Source organism: Ammospiza caudacuta, chromosome 10 (assembly GCF_027887145.1).
Source record: "Ammospiza caudacuta isolate bAmmCau1 chromosome 10, bAmmCau1.pri, whole genome shotgun sequence".
In the NCBI taxonomy this organism is placed as follows: domain Eukaryota; kingdom Metazoa; phylum Chordata; class Aves; order Passeriformes; family Passerellidae; genus Ammospiza; species Ammospiza caudacuta.
In genome coordinates this window covers 27,180,553-27,206,296 of record NC_080602.1, presented here as the reverse complement: position 1 = coordinate 27,206,296, position 25,744 = coordinate 27,180,553, and the positions used below count along the sequence as shown (strand labels likewise).

General features: G+C 51.0%; 2 protein-coding genes across 3 annotated transcripts in view; one reads left to right on the top strand and one right to left on the bottom strand.

Moving 5' to 3' along the window:
• ITGA11 (integrin subunit alpha 11) overlaps positions 1–16,838 on the top strand; it is a 36,375-nt gene extending 19,537 nt beyond the window's left edge. Inside the window, exons 13-30 of one of the 2 annotated variants that reach the window (XR_009275104.1) lie at positions 930–1,070; positions 1,824–2,027; positions 2,695–2,825; positions 3,364–3,530; positions 5,341–5,477; positions 6,362–6,472; positions 6,876–6,961; positions 7,888–8,089; positions 10,000–10,098; positions 11,269–11,345; positions 12,176–12,265; positions 13,299–13,389; positions 13,496–13,609; positions 14,671–14,757; positions 15,199–15,309; positions 15,844–16,022; positions 16,204–16,317; positions 16,537–16,596. Coding sequence is in view for 1 of the 2 variants with exons in the window: in XM_058811225.1 (XP_058667208.1) it covers positions 930–1,070; positions 1,824–2,027; positions 2,695–2,825; positions 3,364–3,530; positions 5,341–5,477; positions 6,362–6,472; positions 6,876–6,961; positions 7,888–8,089; positions 10,000–10,098; positions 11,269–11,345; positions 12,176–12,265; positions 13,299–13,389; positions 13,496–13,609; positions 14,671–14,757; positions 15,199–15,309; positions 15,844–15,939; positions 16,204–16,317; positions 16,537–16,608 (2,130 nt within the window). In the remaining variant the exon portion in view is untranslated. Of the gene's footprint in view, positions 1–929; positions 1,071–1,823; positions 2,028–2,694; positions 2,826–3,363; positions 3,531–5,340; positions 5,478–6,361; positions 6,473–6,875; positions 6,962–7,887; positions 8,090–9,999; positions 10,099–11,268; positions 11,346–12,175; positions 12,266–13,298; positions 13,390–13,495; positions 13,610–14,670; positions 14,758–15,198; positions 15,310–15,843; positions 16,023–16,203; positions 16,318–16,536 lie in introns of both variants that reach the window. The other variant, XM_058811225.1, reaches the window with a different exon arrangement.
• Positions 16,839–19,643: 2,805 nt separating this feature from the next.
• FEM1B (fem-1 homolog B) lies at positions 19,644–25,537 on the bottom strand. Its single transcript, XM_058811207.1, has 2 exons — positions 25,267–25,537; positions 19,644–22,618 (listed from the first exon to the last, which is right to left on the bottom strand). Exons 1-2 carry the CDS (start codon positions 25,512–25,514, stop codon positions 20,983–20,985), a joined length of 1,884 nt encoding a protein of 627 aa, XP_058667190.1. The 5' UTR covers positions 25,515–25,537; the 3' UTR covers positions 19,644–20,982.
• Between the last annotated feature and the right edge of the window lie 207 nt (positions 25,538–25,744).

Here is a 25,744-nt window from a genome sequence, read left to right as displayed (position 1 = left end):
AAATCAACCCTCTCCCTTGGTTTTCCCAAGTTGGAACAGCTCGGCAGCGCCACACAGCCATGGATGTGCTGGTGTCCTGGTTTGGAAGGACAGGTGTCTGCTCAGGAGGGCAGGGGCCTCCCTTGAAATGGAAAATTTAAACTCCCTCTCTCCAAATTATTATAATTTTGAAATTAAGTGGCTCTCAGGCAAATATATGGGAATAGGAATAACAGATCTTTACTAGGGAAAATAAAAATACAAATGCAATAGTACAAAAAAGAAAACAAACCACTGACAGAGTGAGAGCAGGAGCTGACACGCTGTGTGTCAGGAGGTGTCCCAGCCCCATCCCATGGGGGCTCAGCCCTCCTGCAGTGCCAGCTGTGGCTCTGCTGCAGCAGGGATCCTGCACAAGGGGGGAGTTTTCCTCTGCAGCTCCAGGGCTGCTGCAGATGGGCCTGGGCTCCCTCTGGCAATGCAGGGAGCAGAAAGCTGCTCCTCTGGGAATGCAGTGCGCAAAGGCTCTCTCCAGTGTCCCAAAATTCAGATTCTATCCAGTTAGGAATGCTTGGCTCCTCCCCTGGGCGGAGCATCTCCCCGTGGGATGGTGGAATTTGATCAGCCATGCAGGGACACTCACTGGCCCATGAACAGAAGGTAATTAATAATTAATGATCCATGAACAGAAGATAATTAATAATTAATGGCCCACGAACAGAAGAGATCTCCTGGAGGGAGGATTGGCTGTGGTAGAGATAAAGAAAACCGCCCAATTAAAATAGAGAACTGCCCCACCTCTCACAGATGTGATAGAACACACACTCCCATTTCCAACCCAAGACAGCCAGTTGTGGCAGCATCCACAGCGTGGCTGTGGCAGGGCTGGGATGTCCCTGTGGATCCAGGGGGATGGTGGCATCATTCCCACCCTGCCCTGTCTCCCCCAGATCGGCTCCTACTACGGCAGTGAGATCAATTCCCTGGACGTGAACGGCGACGGCGTCACCGACGTGCTGCTGGTGGGAGCGCCCATGTTCTTCAGCGAGGGCAGGGAGAGGGGCAAGGTCTACGTGTACACCCTGCGCGGGGTGAGTGGGACATCGTGGGGACATCACTGGGACATCTGGGCGACGTCATGGAGGCTGTGTACCCTGGTGGAGTCTCGAGGGAGGGGCAGAATGGGATCTTTGCCACATGGGAATGTGGATGTCCCTCTGGAGAAACCATCTCCAGCCACACGGCATCCTCCAAACCTGCTCCCCTCCAGGGAGAGCTCAGAGCCCCTTCCAGAGCCTAAAGGGGCTTCCCTGTGGAAGCTGCTTCCGTGGATGAGGAATTCCTGCAGTTGGAATTACATAGCAAATAAAACCCACCTGAAGCATGGAATCCTTACACCCAAAGCACTTTATTATTTATGTAATTATTATTATTATTGTTATCATTATCATTATAGTAATTTTTATTATTTATGAAATTTGTATTTATTATAGAATTTATTTTGAGTATGGAATGTTTATTATTATGGAATTTGTGTTTGTTATGGAACATATTATTAATATGGGATATTATTATAATTATTGTTATTGTTATTATTACTACTACTACTACTATTGAATTATTTATTTAGGGTGCAAAGCAGATGTGGGGCTGGCTTGGGGGTGCTCAGGGCTCCTCGTTCCCCAGGCATGTGCTCCAAAATCCCCATCCCTGGGCATGCTCCCCACTCCTTCCTTGGAGAATGACTCCCACATCCCCACACTGTTCATTTGAGGCTTTCTCCTCTTCCCAGCCTTGCTGCTGATGCTTTGGGAATTGTCTTCCTTCCTTTTTTTCCCTGGCAGAACCTCTTTGTTCCCAGCGGAGCCCTGGTGGACCTCCAGAGTTACCAGAATTCCCGTTTTGGCTCCTGCATCGCCGCCGTTCCCGACCTCAACCAGGACTCCTACAACGACCTGGTGGTCGGGGCTCCTCTGGAGGACGAGCACCAAGGAGCCATTTACGTTTTCCTGGGATTCCAGGAGACCATCCTGAAGAAGTACAAGCAGGTGGGGCTTCCCCGTGCTTGGTTCTCCTCATCTTTTGTGGGAAAAATATAATTTGTCCCTGTTTTAAGGACAAATCCACACCTGGGATTTATTTGTTAATTATTACGGCCAGATATTCCCCTTTTTTGAGGCATCCAAGACAAAACGTTGGAATTCAAGCATTGGAACAGCGCTGGTGGAGTCCCCACCCCTGCTGGCATTTAAGATGTGTGGATTTGGCACTTGGGGACATTATGTGGTGGCCTTGGCAGTGCCAGGGGGTGGTTGGACTCCACAGTCTTGGATGGTTTTTCCAACCTGAATTATTCCATGGAATAGTGGGGAAAGAGGCTTGAAATTAGAGGCAATGTTTAGCAATCATTACAAGGGATTGCTATAGATTAATTATTTAATTATATTTTTTAATTTTTTTTTATTACACTTTTGATAAATGTTAAATATGCTGGGTAAATCCAGTTGGAACCTTGGATGGTGTCTCCAAAGAGAAATTGCTCTCGAAGCAAATGCTTTCTCTTTTCCAAAGAGAAATTCCCTGGAAAGCCATGTTTAGCATGTTCTCTTGGAACGGGGGATTTTCAGCGGCGAGGCGGAGTCAGCCTGGCAAAGCCTTGGCAGGCAGGGATGCTCCTGCTGGAATCCAGCCTGGATTGCTCCCATTCCTTTCCAGCGGATCGCGGCCGCCGACCTCGCCCCGGGCCTGATGTATTTTGGATGCAGCATCCACGGGCAGCTGGATCTGAACGAGGACGGGCTCGTGGACCTGGCCGTGGGCTCGCTGGGGAACGCCGTGGTGCTCTGGTGAGCCAGGGATCCTTGGTGCCCTCTCCCGATTTCCTCTGCCCAAATCATGCCAAAATTTTTCCAGGAAAAACTGGTCTCACAACAATCTGAGCCGTCTTTCTTGAATAACCAGCCCCTGTCCAACGGGGCTGTGGGATCTCAATACCCACAGGCCCTAAAAAGATGCCAGAATTGGCTCTCCATTGAGTTTCATCCATGGTTCTCCATTGAGTTTCATCCATGGTTCTCCAGAAGTTCCAAATTAATTTTTGGGGATTTGCCCAGGCTCCTTCTAGTCTGGTTTAATTAGAACAATATTTTCAAATATTAATTAATTAATTTTTGGAGGGTCCCTTGAAGCTGTTGGGATGGAGGGTGGCTGTGCCCACCCGAGATGCGTCACCCTGGGCTCTGCTTGGAGAGCGCCTTCCGTCTTCCCAACGTTCTGCAAAAAGGAGGGAAAAGGAGCCAAAAAGGCAAACCTGGAGCTGTGGGAGACTCCAGGATGTCCCATCCCGAGCCAGAGCCCATCCCGTGTCCTCTCCCCACCCCGCAGGTCCCGCAGCGTGGTGCAGATCAACTCCAGCCTCCGCTTCGAGCCCCCCAAGATCAACATCTTCACCAAGGACTGCAGGCGCAACGGGAAGGAGGCCACCTGCATGAGGGCCTTCGTCTGCTTCACTGCCCTCTTCCTCTCCGCTCACTTCCAGACTGCCAGCGTGGGTAAGGACCCCAATTCCTGCCTTGCTCAGGTCCCCAGCCCCATGGAAAACCCAACTTTTGGGATGGAAATGGGATGGTGTTCACAGGGGTTCTTGGATGAGGGAAGAGACGAGGATCCGACTCCATGTTTCAGAAGGCTGATTTATTATTTTATGATATATATTATATGAAAACTATACTAAAAGAATAGAAGAAAGTATTTCATCAGAAGGCTGGCTAAGAATAGAAAAAGAAAGAATAATAACAAAGGCTTGTGACTGACTGAGATAGTCCAGACAGCTGAACTGTGATTGGCCATTAATTAGAAACCACCACAAGAGACCAATCCCAGATGCACCTGTTGCATTCCACAGCAGCAGATAACCATTGTTTACATTTTGTTCCTGAGGCCTCCCAGCTTCTCAGGAGGAAAAATTCTATGGAAAGGATTTTTCATAAAATGTGTCTGTGACAGGAAACCATCCAGGACCTTGGAGGAGCTCACGTGTCCTTCTGCCACTTTGGTGTCACTCACGTTTGTCCCTGTCCCGGCCGAGTCTCCGGGTTCTGGTGGTTGTTCTGCCAAAGAAACCCCCCCAGGATAAACCCCACCTATCTCTCACCTGTTCCCTGGGCTGAGCTCTCCTGGGATTTGCCTTTCCATGCTCTGGGTGACGGGAATGTCCCTGCAGCGGAACAGGAGAGGATGTGCCCGGCCCGCGTTGCGCAGGGCTCATCCTTCCCTCCCGCTGCAGCAGCAGGCCACATCTGCCGGCCAGATGTGCATTTTCCACAACATCCCAGGGAATCTGGAGCTGGCCAGCCCTCCGTTAAACCCTTGGATGGAGCCGTGACCCCGAGTGATCCCCGGCGGATTCCCGGGAGTCAGCGGAGCAGGGAGGCGATAGCGGCTCGGCCCCTGTGAGCCAGCAGCAAACACCATCCAAGGAAAATCAGGATCAAAGCCAAGGAAAAACTCCCATTGCCCAGAGCAAGGGTTTTGTTTTGTGCTGTCAAATCCAGTGTTTTTCTCCCTGCTGCTTGTCCCTGTGGGATAAAATCTGAGTGGGATTTCCTTATTTATTTGATTTTACCTTTATTTCCCCTGGAAATAAAGAGTCAGCCCCTCTGCTCTGGAGCCAGGCTGGGAGAGCTGAGGGTGTCCAGCCAGGAACAGAGAATCCAGAGAAACCTCAGAGTCCCTTCCAGGGCCTAAAGGAGCTCCAGGAGAGCTGGAGAGGGACAAAGGATGGAGGGACAGGACACAGGGAATGGATTTAAGCTGAAAGAGAGACAGATGGCATATTGGGAAGGAATTGTTCCCTGTGAGGGTGGGGAGGGGCTGTGATGGAATGGAATTCCCAGAGAAGCTGTGGTTGCCCCTGGATGGGTCCAAAGCCAGGCTGGACAGGGCTAGGAGCACCCTGGAACAGTGGAAGGCGTCCCTGCCGTGGCAGGGGTTGCAGTGAGATGAGATTTAAGGTCCTTTCCCAAACCATTCTGAGATTCTGTGGTCCTCTGAAATCCCTGCTGGGTTGGGAATCTCCACTTGCTTTCCAACAGCAATGCAGGAACCAAAGAACCTCCATAAATCATCCAGGTGAGGGGTGAGCTCCAATTCCTCCAGAGGAGCACAGGAACACTTGAGAGGCAAACAACTCCACGCCTGCACTGATTTTACCCATGGCCTTGCAATAATTCATTCCCAAAACCCCTCACTTGTAGATGGGAAGCTTTTCTGAACTGCCTGGGATTTCCCTCGGCAGGGAATGGACCTTGGGGCCACTCTTTGCCCAGGGTGTGTGGCCCCATGGCTGAGCTGTCCTTGCAGGGCTCAGGTACAACACGACCATCGACGAGCGCCGCTACTCGCCCCGGGCACACCTGGACGACGGCAGGGCGGCACCGCGGGAGCTGGTGCTGCCCGCCGGGCAGGAGCTCTGCCACACCCTGCCCTTCCACGTCCTGGTGAGTGTGCAGCAGGAGATGTTCTTCTCTCCAGCATCCCGAGCCTCATCCCGCGGGATTCATCCTGCTGGATTCCTCCCCGCCGGTTTGATGTGGTCAGGGACGGAGCTGCCAGCGCGTGGCAGCTGCTGGGTCCCCGAGCAGTGACATCAGCCTCCACGTGCTCCGTTCCACCAGCCGTGTCCTCGGGGAGGGCGTGTGCTCCTCATCCCAGGGTCAGGCTGCTTTTCCTGCTCCAAAATCAGGAATACCGGTTGTTTTTCCATCGGGAATGGAGTGTCCCTGTGCCAGCCCCGGGTGGTGTCCCCCTGTGTCCCAGCATGGCCCCACCCCGGGGTGCAGAGCTGGTGCATCCCTCGCTCGCAGGGAACAGCTGATGCACAAACCTGGCCAAACCCAAACATTCCCAGGGAATGAGGAGAATCTCGTGGAAGCCAGGAAGGCCTGAGCTGCCAGACTGGCCCAGCCCCAAGCCCCGGCTGAACTGCCGTGAACTTTTGGGAAATTGGAGGCTGGAAATGGAGCTGGAGCTCGTGATTTAGCCCTAAAGAACATCTCTCTTCAGAGCATCTCTCTGCACCCCAGGGCAGGCATGACAGGAGCTCCTAGGGGCTTCCAGAGGGCAGGGCTAGGTGGGATATTGGGAAGGAATTCCTGGCTGGGATGAAATTCCCAGAGGAGCTGTGGCTGCTGGATCCCTGGAAGCATTCAAGGCCAGGGTGGATGGGGCTGGGAGCAACCTTGGAAATGGGATCTGGTTTCTGTTACATCCCAGCCGTGAGCTGGGGCTGCAGGACAGGTGTGTGACTTTTGGGGACACCCTGATGGGTGCCCCAGCCCAGGCAGCCCTGGGAGCTCCTCTCAGTGTTGTCCCTGTGCCCCAGGACTCGGCGGATTATGTGAAGCCAGTGACGTTCTCCATCGACTACGAGCTGGAGCACCCCGAGCACGGCCCCATGCTGGACGATGGGTGGCCCACCTCCCTCAGGGTCTCTGTAGGTAGCAGCTGACACCTCCCTGGTGACACCTTCCCAGTTTCACCTTCCCAGTTCCACCTCCCAAAGTGTCACGTCCATGATGTCACCTCCCAAAGTGTCACCTCCCTGGTGCTACCTCCCAAAGTTCTACCTCCCAAACTGCCACCTCCCAACTGCGTCATCCCAAGTGCTGCCCCCCAGATGCCACCTCCCAACTGCCACACCCCAAAGTGTCACCTCCCAAAGTTCTACCTCTGAGGTGCCACATCCCAGGTGTCACCTCCTAAATGCCACATCCCCAGTGCCACCTCCCAGGTGCCACCTCCCAAAGTGTCACCTCCCAAAGTACCACCTCCCAAGGCACCAGGGCAGATTTATCCCTGGCAGAATTGTCACCAAGCTGCTCTCGTTGTCCCCTCAGGTCCCCTTCTGGAATGGCTGCAACGAGGACGAGCACTGTGTCCCCGACCTGGTGCTGGATGCCAGGAGTGACATTCCCAGTGCCATGTGAGTAGGTGACCCAGAGCATCCTCCAGGAGTGTCACCAACTGGGGGAGGCTCCAAAAATCCAGCCCCAGTCTGTGTTCTGTAAATTCTGACGTCACTGGTCCTTCATCCAGCATCACCACAAGGTTCATCCAAGCCCTCCATGAGGTGCTCCTTGGCACTTCTGAGCCTCTCCCTGCTCCCTGCCTGTGGTTTTTCGGGGAATCCACAAACCAGCGAATATTTGGTGCTATGGTGATGAGTTCCAGGGATACAAATCAGGAAATACCAGGGAATAACTGCAAGGCTGGCATTACCCACCTGGCAATTACGGGCTTGACTCATGGAAATAATTCCACACTGCAGCTCCGTGGTTACAGAGCTATTAAAGGTTGCATCCACAGGAGGCCCCAGAGCTGCTCCAAGGGCTGGAGCCCCTCTGGAGCCAGGCTGGGAGAGCTGGGAATGTTCACCTGGAGACGGGAGGGATTCGGGGAAAGCTCAGAGCCCCTTCCAGGGCCTGAAGGGGCTCCAGGAGAGCTGGAGAGAGACTGGGACAAGGGATGGAGGGACAGGACACAGGGAATGGCTTTAGGTGAAAGAGGGATCAATGGGATTTTGGGAAGGAATGGTTCCCTATGAGGGTGGGGAGGGGCTGGGATGGAATTCCCAGAGAAGCTGTGGATCCCTGGAAGTGTCCAAGGCCAGGTTGAACAGTGGAGCTTGGAGCCACCTTTGCTATTGGCGTGGGATCTGGTTTTTTCCCTACATCCCAGCTGTTCCAAGCACTCCTAATAATATTTGAGAATGCCTCACACCATCAGCCAAAAATTCCCAAATTGTGCACGATGGGAAGAATCCCTAATTCCTCTTTCAGCACAGCAGGACAGAGGGGGAGAGCAGGGATCTCCATGGCGGTAAAATCCCGGGAATGCCGCGTTTTGCAGGGAATTCTGCCGGAGGGCGCTGCGCAGGGCGGACTGCTCGGCCTTCAGCCTCTCCTTTGATGCCTCCGTCTTCGTCATCGAGAGCAGCAGGAGGAGGGTGGTCGTGGAAGCCACACTGGAAAACCGCGGGGAGAACGCCTACAGCACCGTCCTCAACATCTCCTTCTCCAGGAACCTCCAGTTGGCCAGCCTCATCCCCAGGGTGAGCTCCCAGGGCAGATCCAGGCTTTTCCAGAGGGGCTGCTAATCCCGGCCGCAGGAGAAAGCTGCTGCCCAAAGCAGAGCCCAAATCTGTCTCCATTCCTCATAAATCAGAGCTGTTTATGGGCTCCGTTTCTAAGCACTTCCAGCTCTTTATTTTGGAAATACAAAAAGGTTTTGAGTTTTAAGAGACTGGGCGAAGGTCAAACACAGAGGAAATTATTTCCCTCTATTTTTCTCCTGCTGTTTAAAAATACTCCCTGCACATGGCCAAGTTCCCGTCAGGAACGAGTTTTTGCAGCTGAGAAATAACTCCTGGAAGTGGGAGCTGATCATGGAAATGTGGCCACAGCTCAGCACCGAGCCGGGCGATGCCACCTCTCCATGGCTTTCCCTGGATGGTCCCAGAGTGCCCCAAAAATGTCATTGCCCCACTCACTCGATCTTGGTGCGACTCCTCCCTGCTCCCAGTGAGGTTTGGGAATGTGCTGATGCTGCTGAGCCTTCCCTCACCCCCCCATGACTTCATCCCTGCCCGCAGATCCCATCTCCTTTGTTTTTCTCCGAGCCGTGCCAAAGGAAAATTGTGGGGCTTGCTGCCCACAAAATAAGAAAAATGCATTTTTTGGAGATTATTCCAAATGAAGTGAGGGGAGCAGGGAAAATCCCTGGGACGGTGGGGAACAGAAAGCACCGGGCAGCAGTGGTGGTAGGGAATATTTGCAGGTGGTCATGGAGGAGTCATGGATAACAGGCTCCTGGATGTCCCTCTTTATCAAGGGGGCACAGGGGGGATGGATATCTGTGTCTTATAAATAAAAAGTGGCTGTGGCCCCAAAAGATCCACAATTTCAGCAGAAGAGTGTGAGGAAGCTCCAGGGTGTTTCTGGTGGCTGGTGCTGGGATATTCCAGCTCCTGGGTAGGAATTTTCCAGTGGCAGCAGCTCAAAGTGACCCCTTGTGGGATAAAAGCTGGAATAGCTCATCCTCTCATGGTGAGGATGGACGCCACATCCCATGGCTGGAGAGGTGGAAGGTGTTCCAGCAGCAGGAATGTCAGTGTTGAGGTGAGGGAATTCCATCTTGGCTGGTGGCCATGCAGGATAAAAGCTCATGTTGTCTCTCAGTGCTTCCCGAAGACTCCTCATCACAGAAAAATCAGGAATGCCAGGAATAATCAGGTTCATTCATTCACCGCAGTTAAATTCATTCACTGCTGTAATTAAATTCATAAAGAGGATTTAAATCAGGAAACTGGGAGTTGCTTCCTAGAGATGGTCCTTTCCAGGAACATCAACAAATGCATGGGAAGAATTCCCAGCTGCAGCAAGCAGGGTGGTTTGGATGACTGGCTGGTTGCTTGCATGGTCCTTTGGTTGGGTTCAGGTTGGTGGTTGGTTGGTGGTTGTATCCTTCCTTCATTCATTAGTTTGTTGACCAGTGGTTGATTGGGTTTTGGTTGTGTTTTGGTCATTGGTTGGTTGGTCATTGGTTGGCTGGTGTTTTGTTGGGTTTTGGTCATTCATTGGTTGGGTTTTGGTCATTGGTTGGTTGGTTGGTTGGTTATTTGTTGATTGGTTGGTCATTGGTTCTTGTCATCGGTTGATTGGGTTTTGGTTGGTGGTTATCAATTGGTTGGTCATTGGTTGGTTGGATTTTCGTTGGTTGGTCATTGGTTGATTGTCCATTGGTTGGCCTTTGGTTGGCCACTGGTTGGCCATTATTTTGTTGGCCTTTGGCTGGCCATTATTTGGTAGGCCATTGGCATGCCATTGTTGCCCATTGGTTGGTTGTTTCCCCAAAGCCAAGGCCTGTTTTGAGCCCCTCTGGTGTTCCCAGTTTCCCAAAGAGCCGGGGCTCATTCCCAGTGTCCCAGACACTCCATGGACAGGACTTTGTGTCCCGTTCCAGGACGACAGCGACATCAACATCGACTGTGCCAGTGACGACAGACACCCCACCAGGAGGGTGTGCAACGTCAGCTACCCCTTCTTCCGAGCCAAGGCCAAGGTAGGACATTCCCAACTTCCCACTCTGCTGTCACATGGACCTTCTGCCCCCAGGGTCACATCTGGGCAGCCCTGAGCAGGATTTTGAAGATAAACTTTTGGTTTCTTCCCTTTTGGAGTTTGAAAGGCATCTTAGGGAAGCTGGGATGGTTGGGATCCTACCATGGTGCTCAGGAGAGCCCCAGAATCCAATCCAGCTCCTCCAGGTGACAGAATTTGCCTCAAATCCTTTGGGAAAATTTAATGTTGGCTTCAAACCACAGATGGGAACTTTCCTGAGCTGATTCCCTGCAGGATGAGGCTCCTTCCCCACCTGATATGTTTTCCTTGCCCTGAGGTGCCTCTGGATCCTGCTCAGAGCCAGTCCAAGCCCCCCTGGGTGGTGGCATCCTCCAAACTTGTGTTCCCAGTATTTGGGATGAGCCCAGATCCAGTTCATCATTTTTATAAGCCATAAACCCTTGGGAAACATCAAATTCAGGGTTCAGTTGGGAAAAACAATAGTGAGGAGGAGATCCACTCAGGATCCGCATGGAATCCCACCTGCCACCCGTGGGAAAAGGGACCAACACAAGCAGGATCTGGAGATAAAATCTCCCCGGCTCCTGTATCCGTCTGAAACCTTTCCTGGATTATGATGGATGAGCCTCAGGCAGCAGGCTCGGCTTTAAAGCTCCCAAAAATCCCGGTGGGATGCCTGTGGCTGCAGGAGGAGCTGGCTGCCCATGACCTACGGGGTCGGGAATGCGTCCGTGGGCCATCAGGTAGTGCCGCTCCTGCCAAAACAAAGACAGGCTGGAAATGGAATTTTGGCTGCGGAGCCGCGGGAGCTTTAATATTCCAGTCAGCTGTGCCGGCCCAGACGGTTTGAGGTCACTGCAGATGTGACATTTATCACATTTATCCCGTTTTATTGGTGTTGGCTCTTTCCAGCTGCCTCCCCTTCCCGCCGATCCCGGGCCTCTGGAGGGATCTGCTTCCAAAGGGAGCTGCTTGTTGCTCCCATCACAGGGGCTGAGAGAATTCCTGCAATCCTGCTCTGCTCGGTTCTGGTGGGATTGGGAATTGTGTCTCCTGCAGGGTCCCGCACCAGCCCCGCTCAGCACTCGGGATTTTATTCCCTGGGATGTTTTTCCCGATGTTTTTCCCGGTGTTTTCCCCTTCTCCGCAGGTCGCTTTCCGCCTGGATTTTGAATTCAGCAAGTCCGTCTTCCTGCAGAGCATGGAGGTCTACATGGTTGCCAGCAGGTCTGGGGATGCTTTCTCCCTCTGGAATCATGGAATTATGGAATGGTTTGGGCTTGAACAAAAGCCCACCCAGTCCCACCCCTTCCCTGATCCCAGGGTGTCCAACCTTGGACAATTCCAGGAAGCTTCTCTGGGCACCCTAGGATGCAGCTGGCTTTCCTTGGGATTCTTTCCTCCAGAGCCAGAGCTTTTCCATGGAATAACCCCATGGAGACCCAGTTGCTGTGGGTTACCCTGTGCTCCCAAACCTGGCTATTTTTGTTTATCTTGGAATTTACATCCATGATTTTTCTGTGCCTGTGGAAGTTGCCAGGCTCTGCTGGATCTCCAGCCACTGCTGCTTTCTTATCCATGCTCCCACCACAAATATTTCCCAGGAAAAATATCTCCTAATAATTTTACAAAGTTCTCCTTACTACTCGCTCCTCCACAGGTAAAGATTTCCCACAAGGAAATGTGTGAAATCCTGCAAAAAAAGGGAAAATCCTATGAGGAAAGGGAAAATCCTACAAAGAAAGGGAAAATCCTACAAAGAAAGGGAAAAATTAAATCAACTTAATATTTTTTAAATTATTAATAAATAATTGACTTAATGAACTAAATTATTAATATTAATTAATTTCTTTTTTAAAGTTTCACCAATTATTAGAGCAGAGGAGGATTCCTCTGCACCACTTTAAGCTGCTGGGTGTGACACCTCCCTCCAAATCATTTAAAAATGATAAAAATCTCAGAAGAAAATTCTGCTTTGACCAAAATCAGCCTTCAAAAAAGACATTCCCAGGGGGATTTGGCTCCTGCCTGACCCCCTGGCCCTGCTGCTGTTGCAGTGACAGCGAGGAGAAGGAGAGCACCAAGGAGGACAACGTTGCCCACCTCAACTTCCAGCTCAAGTACGAGGCCGACCTGCTCTTCACCAGGTGAGGGGTTTGGGATGGGATTTGGCTCCTGGGAGGTCATGGATTGGGAAATCCCCTTGGGAAAACCAGCTGGGAGCAGTCTTCAAACCCAGGTTTAATTTGGGAGTTTATTGAAAAAACAGGAGCCATAAAGTCAGGGAGAGCTTTTTATAAAATTGGCGAGCCACGGAGAGCTGGACTCTGCCTATGTTTAAAGGCATAAATTTTATTGAAGAGGTGTGAGGGTGAGCTTTTATGGGGAAAAAAAAGGGAATTCTTGGAGGTAATGATGGCCATAACAGGTGTTCCCAGTGTCTGGGCCAGTGGCCATCCCACAAAACCATCAGAGGGAAGCTCAGCTGTGGGATGAGCATGGAATCACTGGGAATTCAAGTCTGGGACAGCCAGGGATGAAGGCAGAGATAATTTAGGAAGCTGCTGATGGGAAAATCAGGGATCCCAAAGCACATTCCCTGGCGCTGCTTGCTGGAATTTTTCGGGGATTTTTCAGCCCTTCAGTCATTTTATATTTTTTACTCAGATGCCTCGAATAAAATTCCTTTCATATTTAGGATTTATGGGGAGCGAGGGAATTCTCCAGTTCGGAATGAAGAGAAAACCTGGAGGGAAAGTAGAGCACAGAAAATATCAAATTTGGGAATTTTGGAGTGGAAAAGGACAGAGAGAATTTTAAAGAATGTGGGGATTTGGGGCCATCACAGGTGCTCTTGAAGTGGTTCCCACAGGATATTCCTGGCTCTTTTCCCACCTCTCCAGCTGCAAAGCAGGGATTGATTTACCTCCTGTGACATCCAAACCTCAGCCAGGGCCTGGGATGGCTCTGCTTTATTAAAAGGCAGGAAAATCCTGCAAAGAAAGGGAAAATTCTACAATAAAAGGGGAAATCCTGCAAAGAAAAGGGAAAATCCTATAAAGAAAGGGAAGACTCTGCAATAAAAGAGGAAATCCTGCGAAGAAAAGGGGAAAGTCCTGTAGAGAAAGGGGAAAGTCCTGTAGAGAAAGGGGAAATCCTACAAACCTCTTTGTCCCACAGGACATCAAGCCTGGACTATTTTGAGATCAGATCCAACAATTCCCTGGATGCATCCAACCCCATCGGGCCCCCCTTCCACTGCGCCTTCACGGTGAGCAGGAACCGGATCCCTGAGTTCTCCTGGATTTGGGATCTGCCCTGGGAGCAGGGATCCCCATTCTCCGATCCCAACACATCCCTGTGCTCTTCCCTGGCAGCTGCAGAACCTGGGATTCTTCCCGGTGCAAGGGGTGACCCTCAAGATCACCGTGCCCGTGGCCACCCGGGCGGGCAACCGGCTCCTGCTGCCCACGGAGTTCCGGGCAGACCAGGTAGGACGGGATTGAGGTGTAGGGTGGGATTCCAGCCCGGTTTAGGGTGGGATTCTGGATCATTTTAGGATGGGATTCTAGACCATTTTAGGATGGGATTCCAGCATAGTTTAGGATGGGATTCCAGCCCAGCTTAGGGTGGGATTCCAGCCTGGTTTGGGATGGGATTCCAGCCCAGTTTAGGATGGGATTCTAGCCCATTTTACAATGGGATTCTAGACCATTTTAGGATGGCACTCTGTCCCAGTTTAGGATGGGATTCCAGCCTGGTTTTGGATGGGATTCCAGCCTGGTTTAGGATGAGATTGCAGCATGGTTTAGGGTGGGATTCTGTCCTGGTTTATGACGGGATTCTAGTGTGTTTTAGGATGGGATTCCAGCCCAGTTTAGGATGGGATTCTAGCCCATTTTTGGATGGCATTCTGTCCCAGTTTAGGATGGGATTCCAGCATGGTTTAGGATGGAATTCTAGCCCAGTTTAGGAGTGGATTCTAGGCCATTTTAGGATGTCATTCTGTCCCAGTTTAGGATGGGATTCCATCCCCATTTAGGGTGGGATTCTGTCCTGGTTTAGGATGGGATTCTAGTGTGTTTTAGGATGGGATTCTAGCCCATTTTCAGATGGCATTCTGTCCCAGTTTATGATGAGATTCAAGCCTGGCTTAGGATGGAATTCCAGCCCAGTTTAGGATGGAATTCAAGCCAAATTTAGGATGGGATTCTAGCCCAGTTTAGGATGGCATTCAAGTCCAGTTTAGGATGGGATCCCAGCCTGGTTTAGGATACGATTCTCTCCAAGTTTTGGATGGGATTCCAGCCTGGTTTAAGATGGGATTCTGTCCCAATTTAAGATAGGATTCTAGGGCAGTTTAGGATGGGATCCCAGCCCAGTTTAGGACGGGATCCCAGTCCTCCAGCCACATCCCACAGCGAGCCAAACTCAATCCCAGCTCCAGCACATCCTGGGGCGTGCTGGGGATCCCTGATTCGGGATGGGGGCACAGAGAAGCCACCGCCATGATCCCGTGTCCATGCTGTAATTCCATCGGCTTCTCCCACAGGAAAACACGACCTGCAGCATCTGGGGGAACACCACTGACTACCGCAGAACCCCGGCGGAGGAGGACCTGTCCCGCACCCCACACCTGGTACTCGCCTGCACAGGGCCAACCCTGGCTCCAGGATATCCCAAAACAGGGAAAAACCTGGAATAGGGATGGCCCATGGACATAGGAGGGGCACGCTGGAATTTTTAGGAGATTTTTAAGCCCTTTGGTCAGTTTATTTTTATTTTTCCTCTCAGCCACTGCAACTTAAGCCCCATTAATACTCAGGGTTTATGGGAAGTGAGGGAATTCTCCAGCTCACAAAGATCAGGATCATTTTTTTCCAAGGGAAAACTTGGAGGGAAAGAGCATCACAAAACCCAGCAAAATTGGGAAGTTTGGGGTGAAAAAGGGGGAGAAAATTTAAAGAAGGGGGGGATTTAGCCACAGAGGAGGATGGACACGGGGGGATGAATCCCAGGGATGAATCCCAGTGGGATTTTCCCTCCTTGTCCAGCTGTGATCCTGCATTTCCCTTTGCAGAACCACAGCAACTCCGACGTGGTTTCCATCGACTGCGAGGTGAAATTGGCCCCCAACGAGGAGCTGAACCTGCACCTGCGTGGGAATCTGTGGATGAAGTCTCTGAAAGCAGTGAGTGCTCACCAGAAAATGTGGATTTCAGGGAGAAATCCCCCAAAGGAACCCTCGCACCCCAAAAATCTGGGATTTTCCCCTCCCCAGGAAGCCCAGGAATGTATGGGGTGGTTGTTGCTCCCAAGGCCGATTATCCTATTGGATTGTGCATCCATAGTGCCGCATTTTGGATTATTTAATTCCATAATGTATTAATTAATGCAAATTTAAGTAATCTAAAACCTCTTTTTTTGCTGTTGTTCTGCCCCACTTCCTGCCTGCCCTGCATCCTCCTCTCCCAGGGATGCAAAGAGAATCCCTATGGATATAAAGCCGAGGGGATGGGATGGATCCCGTTGGGAATGGGGGCTCCTTTTCCACATGGAATGCTCATCCCAGCCCATGGGGATGGGATGGGATGGATCCTGTTGGGAATGGGGGCTCCTTTTCCATGTGGGATGCTCACCCCAGCCCATGGGGATGGGATGGATCCTCTTGGGAACTGGGGCTCCTTTTCCACATGCAATGCTCACCCCAGCCCTCTCCGTGCAGCTGAAGTTCAAGGCACTGAAGCTCACCACGATCGCCGCGCTCCAGCGGCGCTTCCGGAGCCCCTTCGTTTTCCGGGAGGAGGATCCCAGCCGCCAGGTCAGCCCTGGGATGGGGGGACCCAGAATTTCGGGATGCTGCCACACACTGCCCTGATCCCCTTGGGATGGAGAGGGACCCAGGTCTGGAAAAACTCGGTGCAGTTGAGGCCAAGCTCTGATACTGGAATCTCCAAATTCCACAGGGAAAACTGAGCCAAATCCTTGGTGGAGCCATTCCCAAAGGAAGGGCTGCTCAGCATTCCCGTTATCCCCTTTCCCCTGCCATTCCTGCCTGGAATCTGCAGTGTTTTCTCTCCTCCAGATCACCTTTGAGATCTCCAAGCCCGAGGAATCGCAGATTCCCATCTGGATCATCCTTGGGAGCACCTTCGGAGGTCTCCTGCTCCTGGCCCTGCTGGTCCTGGCGCTCTGGAAGGTGAGCAGCTTTTGGGGGATTTTTGGAGATTCCCACGCATGGAGAAACCCTCTGGATCCATGTCCAGCACCCTAACAACTCCTAAACACCACCAAGAATCCTCAAAACCCCCTCCAAAACCCCTTTCCCGTATATAAATGACATCCAGGACCAACTTCCAGCTGCTATCCCGTTGAAATCTCCTGGGATAACAGCGGGATTTTGTTTCTCTTCCCTCAGCTCGGGTTCTTCAAGAGTGGGAGCCGCCGGCGTGCGGCCGAGCGGGAGCAGAATTCCCACGGGATGGAGTGACTCTGCCGGGGCCAGGAGCCCCCTCCCAGCTCCGGAGACTCCCAAGACCACGAGGGATTTGGGGGCTGAGCTTGGCTTTGCAATCAGGATGAGAGAACAGCACTTAAAAGCCATAAAAAACCCCTCAAACCAACTGAAAATTCCCCAGAAAACTCGTCGGATGTGATTTCGACTGGGATTCCATAAAAAAAAAAAAACCTCAAACCAATGCAAAATGCCCCAAAAATCACCTCAGAGGTGCTTCTAACTGGGGTTCCATTAAAAACACCACAAACCAACCAAAAAGGTCCCAAAAAACATCCTCAGAAGTGCTTTCAACTGGGATTCCATAAAAAAAAGCCTCAAATCAACCAAAAATTCCCAAAAAATCTCCTCGGAAGTGCTTCCAACTGGGATTTCACCAAGGTGGCAGCAGTGGGGACGAGGGGACACCGACGTGAGGGGTCCCTGATGTGGAGCTGGAAAACTCCTTAAAATAAAAATATTATCCCAAAAAATCCCCCATGGATTGCTCCTTCCCGTGGCGGAGCTGTCGCAGATCCCGGGCTCTGCTGGCCACAGCTCTCAAACTGCCTTCGTTAACAGGAGTAATTAAGCAGAGGCGTTAATTAGTCTGAATGCACTGAATGAAATTCTTGTGATTTCAAGCACCTTAAATGCCAAATCTCCCGTGTCCAGCTGTACATAATTCTTCTAAAAACAGGAAGGAAAGGAGGGGGGGAAATATTAAAAATCCCGCCCAAAAAAAAACCAAAAAAAGCAAACCACAAACTTAGAAATAATTTTGAAAAAATTTAAAATCATGTAAAGCATTAATTAAAAAGCAGTTTGATGAGTTTTGTCCCAGCAGAGCAGTTAGGGGAGCCCACGTGTATCATACCTGTACATAGCTGGTGCCATGGAAATCATGGAATTTTAAGGGCAGGAATGCCCTTGGCATAGCAGAATTATTTATGCTAATATTAATTTTATGGAGAAGAGGGAAGAGGATTTTTCTGGATGCAGGGTGAGTTTCGGGACATAGTGTTCCTGGTATTTTTTAAGGATTAAAAATATGGTATTTTAAAAATTCCTGGAGTCTGTTCCATTTTTTCTGTGGATATGAGGGGGGCTGCTCTGGGACCAGGCGGGGGGATGGAGCCTGGAATTTTTCCATCATTGATTTCTAAGGGATGCATACTTTTCCAAGGATGGTTGAAAGGGATGAGCAGTCAAGTGAAGCCTTTGGAAGACCCAAACATGGGAAAAAATGGGATAAAAAAACTTCCCCAATCAGAAATTAAACCCTCAGCTGGAGTGGGAATTGTGGATTTCCCAGTTTTTGATGGATTGGGAGCTCAGGGGGCCAGCTGGGGTGCGGGGAAATGTTGCAGAGCCCAACTTGGGATCTGGGAGCTCAGCTCCAGTGGGATCCCACAGGATCCTCCCTACCACATTCCCAGGATCTGGATCCCGGCACATGGAGGGAAAGAGATGGAGAGCAGGCAGGAAGGGGCAGGGTCCTTCAGGATTTTTACATATATATATATACACACATATATATACACATATATATCTATATATGTATATATCTATATGTATATGTATACCAAAAATGCATAAAAATGTATATACGCATTGTGGTTTTATATCTATGGATATATACCTACACACACACACACACTATATGTGCATATAGATTTATAAATAAATTTATGGCTAGACTTTTTGAAAAATTTATATATATAAGAGTGTGTGTGTACAAATATAACATAGATGTACGTATATAAAATATCTGTGTATACACATGTATAACGTATATATATGTGTATGTATATATATAAATACATAAAATATAGAAAATATAGACTTTATATTTTTATTTCTATATCTAGATATAGTTTATAAAAATACAAAAATATTGTAATGTTTTCTATAAATATATAAAATCTATTATATATACACATTGATATGTTTTTATACATACATCTATATATTTATATATATACACACATTGATATATTTTTATATATACACATTGACACATTGATATATATAAATACATTGATATATTTATATATATAAATACATGGATTTGTTTTATATATATAAATACATTGATATATTTTATATATATAAATTCATATATACATATATATATATATATATATATATATATATATAGGACACAATTCCCACATTTCTGTGGAGCTCAGGCTGCAGCTGCCTCATTCCTGCTCCCCTCCCCAGCCATTCCCAAGGAATATTTGGGAATCCCAGATTTCCAGGACCCTTGGCCCCACTGGCAGCAGCGAGGGCGGGGTTGGAGGTTGCCCCCAATCCCTGGGTGGTTCAGACCCTCTGGATCCCTCGGGACAGCAGGATCAGCATTCCAAGGCCTGGCTCAGCCCCAGGTTTATTTCCAGGCCGGGTTTATTTCTGCCTCTCCCAGTGCTGATCCTGCTCCGTCAACGACATCCCAACCTCTGGCAGCACCTGGCTCTTCTCAGGAACTTCACAGTGCTTTTCCAGGGAAAACAGCACCTGGAGCCTCCAAGGAATTTTATCAGGGGCTTTAAATAACAGGGGAGCCAGGGCAACCTCACAGTGTCTAATACTCGGGAGGAAAATTCCAGATCCTGGAGATCTCAGGATTCCCAAGGCTGCATGCACAGGTATTCCCTCCCCTTTGCCAAGAGCTCTTGGTGACACGGGGAAGGTGGCAGGACAGCATTCCATGACAGCAGGCAGCAGGAATTCACTGGGAAGCAGAATAACAACCGGGAATAGGCCGGAGGCAGGAGCAGCTTTTCCACAGCAAAGAGCTTCCCCTGCTTGGAAGTATTTAGGAATCAACAGCCAGGAATTTTTATTGTTACTTTGGAGTTCTCCTCAGGAAAATGACACCTTCCACTAGCCCAGACTTACCTTAGGACAGTTCCAGAGATGTGGAAGTCGCAGCTCCTTCAGAGAACCTGATCCTAAACCCAACCCTAAAGCTTTTCCCTCAAAGGACACAAACCCCGGACAAAAAACCAGGAATTCCAAGGTAATTCCACATTCAATGTTTATTTCTTTGTCATACAAATAGAAACGTGTGCCCCAAATCTCGCCTGAAAGTTCTACCTGGATTGTTTTTAAAAAAACCCCACGGAACATTCGTTCATCCTGACGGTTAAAAAGCTGCATGGGAAAGGAACAGAGGGTTCAGGAGCCTTGTCCCAACAAGTGACATTTTCCTGCTGGAGCATCTGCCACTTCTCCCAAAAGTTCTCAAGCGACAACGTTCCCGTACAATCACTCGCTCATCAGCAAAGAGGCTGATGAGAGGAGAATTTTTTATTTTTTTGTAAAAATCAGTTTTTAAGAAGAGATTTTCCTACTGGAAGGAGTAAAAACCATGAAAAATCCTCGAGTCCAATTCAGGGAGGCACAGACTCCAACGCTTCTTGGAAAAGCCAGGTTCAAGGAAGACTCTCTTTGGCGGCAGACGGCTCCGTTAGGAAGATACAGCATCTGGAATCCAAGAGTGCAGCTGGACAGACTTTGAGTCAAAAAAAAGGTGCGTGTTGAGCATCGAAACAACAGAAAAAAACCCAAGTCCAAAGCAGTTTGAAATGTTGGGACACACACAAACACAAATTCCCTACCCAGTTTCTAGGGATCCATGCATGATGTTTGGATAGGAGCGACGGAGCTACGGAAAAAGAAACAATGATTCCGGTTATTTTCGGTCGGCGTGGAAGTGGTTTTTGTCCATAGGTTACTCAGTACTTACTGGAGCAGTGTCAGTGAAGAGCTTGATAATGGAATTCAGCCCCTCAGAGCTGAATTTCCACCTGCATTTCCTAACAGAGCATCCCTCACGTCTGTAGCTGTAAATTTTGATTTAAAACACAACTTTTAAAATGTTACCAACATCTTCAGCACGAGCTGAAAGGCATAAAAGCACAGTGAGGTATGAGAGCAACACACTGCTCTGGGGCTGGACACTCCACTTTTAACCCAACTACCACAGAATTCCCAATTTTTCTTTTCTCACCTCACTGTGAGGAGTTTGAAATCCAATTGTGCGAATCGTGTCGGACACGACAGGAGTTACCTGGGGGATTCTTCTCGTGTCATTTAGAAAACCAAGAGCTAATGAAGGGATTCATTTAATCAAAAAAAGAAAAGGACCAAAATCTCAAACATCAGATTCAACTACAGGACAATGATGTGGCTTTTTCCTGTCCCCGTGCCCTCCACCATCTCCACCCGAGAACTGAGGCCGCAGACGGAATCCAGGGGAACCCAAAACCAAAGGAATGGAGAAAAACAACTTCATGGACACGGGTGTATTCTGCTGTCTGGTGTTGTCCCGGGATAGCACCACCACAAAAGGTTGGACACGGCCTAGTGGAACTGGACAAACTCCTCCAGAGTTCTGGGGATCTGGTTTTGGTAGCTGATGTTGTAGATCCGCACGGCGCGGGCAGCCAGGCACTTGAGACTCAGCTTCATTTGAGTTTTAAGGAGGATTTCGGACACCCCGGTGGTACTTTTATCCAGAGGGGTTTTCTTCTGCTTGTTGGTCATGTCCGTGTGGGCGCCGGCCTCCACCAGGCTGATGATGATGGAGTGCAACGTCAAGAAGTCGCTGATGGGCCGGTGGTACTGCACAATGATGTGCAGGGGGCTGTTCCCCTCGTTGTCCACGGCGTTGACATCGGCGCCGCAGTCCAGCAGGAGCTTGGTGACCAGGGCGTTGGGGAAGCTGCACACGTCGTTGGTGTGGAAGTCATCCACGGGCGTGCCCGAGTTGACGGCGTGGTGCAGCAGGCTGGAGCCGTCGCGCGTGCGCGGGTCCAGGTGGATCAGGTTGTAGATCTGCTTGTTGATGCGGGACTGGTCGTCCTCGCTGCACTGCGTCTTGGTGGAGATGCACACCAGGTAGAGGAAGGTGAAGATGTTGCACTCGTAGTTGTCCATGGCCGTGTGGATGTCGGCGTCCGGCGTGGTTTTGATGCGCGCCATGCCCTGCTCGATCTCCAGCACGCTGCAGCGCAGGACGCTCTCGATGTCCTTGGCTTTCACGGGCTCGTTCAGGTGGATCATCTGGGAGAAGACCTGAGCGAACCTCAGCAGGTCCTTGTGGGTGTTCCTGTTGCCCTTCTGCCGCAGGTGCAGGGCGTGGAGCCAGAGCTTGATGCACTGCTCGAACTCCATGTTGTCCGCGTAGACCGCGCCCCGGTAAATGATGGGGTGGGAGACGTCGATATTGTCCGAGCCCAGGATTCTCTCCCGCACTATGAGGCCTTCCATGTGAAGGGCATCTCTGTCCTGCCTGATGGACTCTAATTCCTGAGGGGTCCTGCATTCCGACCTGTTTCCGTAAGCCTCGATCTGGGGAAGCACCTCCTTCTCGATGACGTTCTCGCTGTCGCGGTACCTCTCCAGCATGGCTAAATATAAATAGTGGTAAGTCTTCAAAATGTCGTAGTTCTCCCTGTCGTTGGCAAACGAGGCCCCCAGCAGCTCCAGAGCTTCGATCCTGCTCCTCCTGTCGCAGTCGGCGTGAGCCAGCAGCAGCTCCACCACGTCGGCCTTGCAGCTCTCGGCGGCCACCTTGAGCGGTGTCATGCCGTGGCCGTTGACCATCATGGCCGCCTTCCACTTGACCAGCTCCCTGACGATCTCCAGGTGCCCGGCCTCGGCGGCGAAGTGCAGGGCGGTGGCCCCGCAGTGGGCCTTGGCGTTGGGGTCGGCGTGCTGCTCCAGCAGGTAGCGCACCACGTCCGTGTGGCCCTTGTAGGCCGCGATCATCAGGCAGGTGTTGTCGTACTTGTTGGCGATGCTGATGTTGGCGTTGTTCTCCACCAGGTACTTGACGATGTCCAGCCGGCCATCGAAGCAGGCCGCCCGCAGCGGCGTCGAGTTGGTCACCGTGGTGTGGTTGACGTTGGCGCCGTGGCTCACCAGCAGCTTGACCACCTCAAAGTGGCCGGCGCCGGCCGCGCACCACAGCGCGGTGGCGCCGTCGATGACGAAGCTGGGGACGAGAGAACAGGGAATTAGGCTGACGCTCTTTCAAAAGCATCCCACACCCAGCCACCAAAATGGGGATTTCACAGCCAGCCCATCCCTGGATTCCGAGGAACTCACCAGGATCGCCATGGCCAAGGAATGAGGCCAAGGGAGCACACGGAGCGTTGGAAGTTGGAGCTTCAAGGCTGCCAAAGGGGTTTGGCCACCTTGAAGATCCCACTCACAAACTCCAGCCTCAGTTTAGAGAGGTCTGGCAAGAAGAGTTCTAAAATGACCCCTTCAGTGCCACTAAGTGACATATTAAAGCCCAAGAAAAACCTTAAAATTGACCTTTTGACACACAAAAAAATCAGATTTAGACACCACCAACAGCCCTGGCTTCAAAACTTCCAATCACTTCCCCTGTCCCCTCTCCCTGAGCTGCAGTTCCCCAGTGCTTCCCTATTTGAGATCCCGTGCCCTGAATCAGCCTGGCAACTTGGTGACACAAATGGAACTTCAGGAAGAAAATAAAACCCAAAAAAGCAGAAGTTCTGGGCTGGGCTGCTCCACAGATCTGTGTCACATGAATATCGGGGAAATGAGGGGACAGATCCTTCTTTTTAAGCTGTTTTTATTCCCTCAAACCCAGCACACAAAATAAAAGATTTGCCTTTCCCATTCCCTGGTTCCTGAAGGATTTAAATGAAGAAACAGGCAGGATTCACACACCCTCAGGGCAAGTCCCAAACACACAGGAAGGACAAATATTTTCAAACAGCCACGTTCCCCAGAGTTAAAATATGGTAAGATCAGCTGAAATTGCACTTTCACAGCAATTTTTAATTATTATAAAGTCCTCGCAGCTCCACAGCAACTGTTTGTAAATCCAACACCTCCAGAGGCTCTTCAGGATCTCAGAGAGAATTCCCAGTGAGAAGTTCCTGATTTTGTAAATAACTCCATTAATATATTTATGCATTGAAGCAAGAGGAGAGTCAGGAGGGGGGATTTTCCATGAACCCGAGGTGATTTGCTGGTGTTTTGAGGGTCCAAGGGGAAAGCCCAAGGGAGAGGAGCTGCCGAGCCACCACCTTATCTGAGGAACAACAAACCCCAGGGATCACATGGGCTCTGCTCCTCTCTCTGCATCCATTGTGCCTCCCACAACTCCTCCTTCAATCCGTGCCAGGCACTGCCTCTGGAAAACATCCCCACCCCAGCCAGGCACAATTCCAGCATCTGCTGTCTGTCAGGAGGTGCTTCCTCCTCCAGGAATTCGCACCCCGGGAATTCTCAACCTGCTTCTGATTGGGGGAAAAAAAAACCAAACAAAACCAAACAAACAAAACAAAACAAAAAAAAAAAAAAAAAACCAACAACAACAAAAAAACACACCACACAAAAAAAAAACCCCACACACACACAAAAAAAAAAACCCAAACAAAAAAAAAACACACAAAAACCACCAAAAATCAACCAAAAAAACAACAACAACAAAAAAATGCACACAAAAAGACCCAAAACAAACCGAGCTGGAAGGGAAAAGGAAGGAATAAAAAAACCACACAGGGAAGTGGTTCTGCATGTGAAAACTGAGCAGTGTGAGAAGCCTTCCCAACGGCACTGTCACCTGCAGCAGCAAAAATGTCCCAAAAAGGCCACTCTGGCCCAGCAGAAGCTCTCTGGGCTGTGAATATTATCCTGTGAATATTATTGTCCACAGCTTCACGTGGGGAATTCCTAAATGGAAAAGTCATTTATGGCTCATAAAACATCAGGTGAGATCTCCAACCACACAGGCATTTTTTACCAGAAAATCACCAAACTGTGACCTCACTGTGGCCTCCAACACCCACGTGATGTTTAGGTGGGGATGTCATGAATTCATTTCTAAAAACAGCAGCAAGGAGGGCCCTGGGCACTGCCAACCTGTCAGCCTGGGAAAATCAGAGATCAGATCCTCCTGGGAGCTCTGGTGAGGCCCACAGAGGGCAGGGAGTGATCACAGATCACTGAACAGCCTTGGAAGGGACACACAAGAGCCATCAAAGCCCAGAATGCTGAGCTGGACAGGGCCAAACAGGGCCACCAGGTCACAGAATGTCCTGAGCTGGAAGGGAGACACAAGCACCACCTAGTCACAGAATAGTCTGAGTTAGGGAGAACCCACAAGTACCAACAAGTCACAGAATCCTGAGCTGGAAGAGACCCTCAAGGTCCAGCCTAAGTCGAGAAGGCCCACAAGTACTACCAAGTCACAGAACAGCCCAAGCAGAAAAGAACACACAAGGACCATCAAGTCACAGAACACAGAGCTGGAAGGGCCCCACAAGGAGCACCAAATCACAAAATAGCCCGAGTTGAAAAATACCCACACGGGCCACCAAGTCACAGAACACTTTGCTGTAGGAGATCCACAAGCACCACCAAGTCACGGAATAATCTGAGCTGGGACCAGCACGTCACAGAAGAGCCGGAGCTGAAGAGAACCCAGCACCGAACCACAGAACCCACAAAGCCCATCGGCTCACGGAACCCCCAGCGCTGGGAAGGCTCGCGAGCCCCGCCGAGCCCCGGAGCAGCGGGAGCCGCCCGGCCCGCCCAGCCCCGCTCTCCCCGAGCCGCCCAGGCCGCGCCCGGCCTGTCCGATCCGGGCCGGGCCTCACGTACCCGTCGAAGCGGACGGTGCCGGTCTGCTGCGTGTGGACGCGGTAGTGCTCGAGCAGCAGCCGCACCACCTTGGCGTGCCCGTTGCGGGCGGCGATGATGAGCGGCGTGGAGCGCTGCCCGCCGTGCTGGCTCACGTAGCCCAGCAGGTACTTGATGTCGCTCTCGGAGCGGTTCAGCAGCAGCGCGGCCAGGGTGAGCACGCGGCCCTCGCTGGCCGCCTTGTACACGTACCCCGCCAGCCCCTCCATGGCCGCCTCCGCCTCCGCGCGGCCCCGCCGCCCGCAACGGCCCCGCTCGGGCCGGCCCGGCTCTGCCCCGGCCCGCTCCGTCCTGGCGCGGCGCCCCGCGGGGCGCACATGCGGCCGCCCCGGGGCCCGCCGCCCCCGGCCCCGCTGCCCCGGCCCCGGCGGGAGCGCAGCCGCCGCCCGGCAGGCAAGGCGCGGCCCCCCCGCCCGGAGCGCGGGCCCGGCCGGCACCG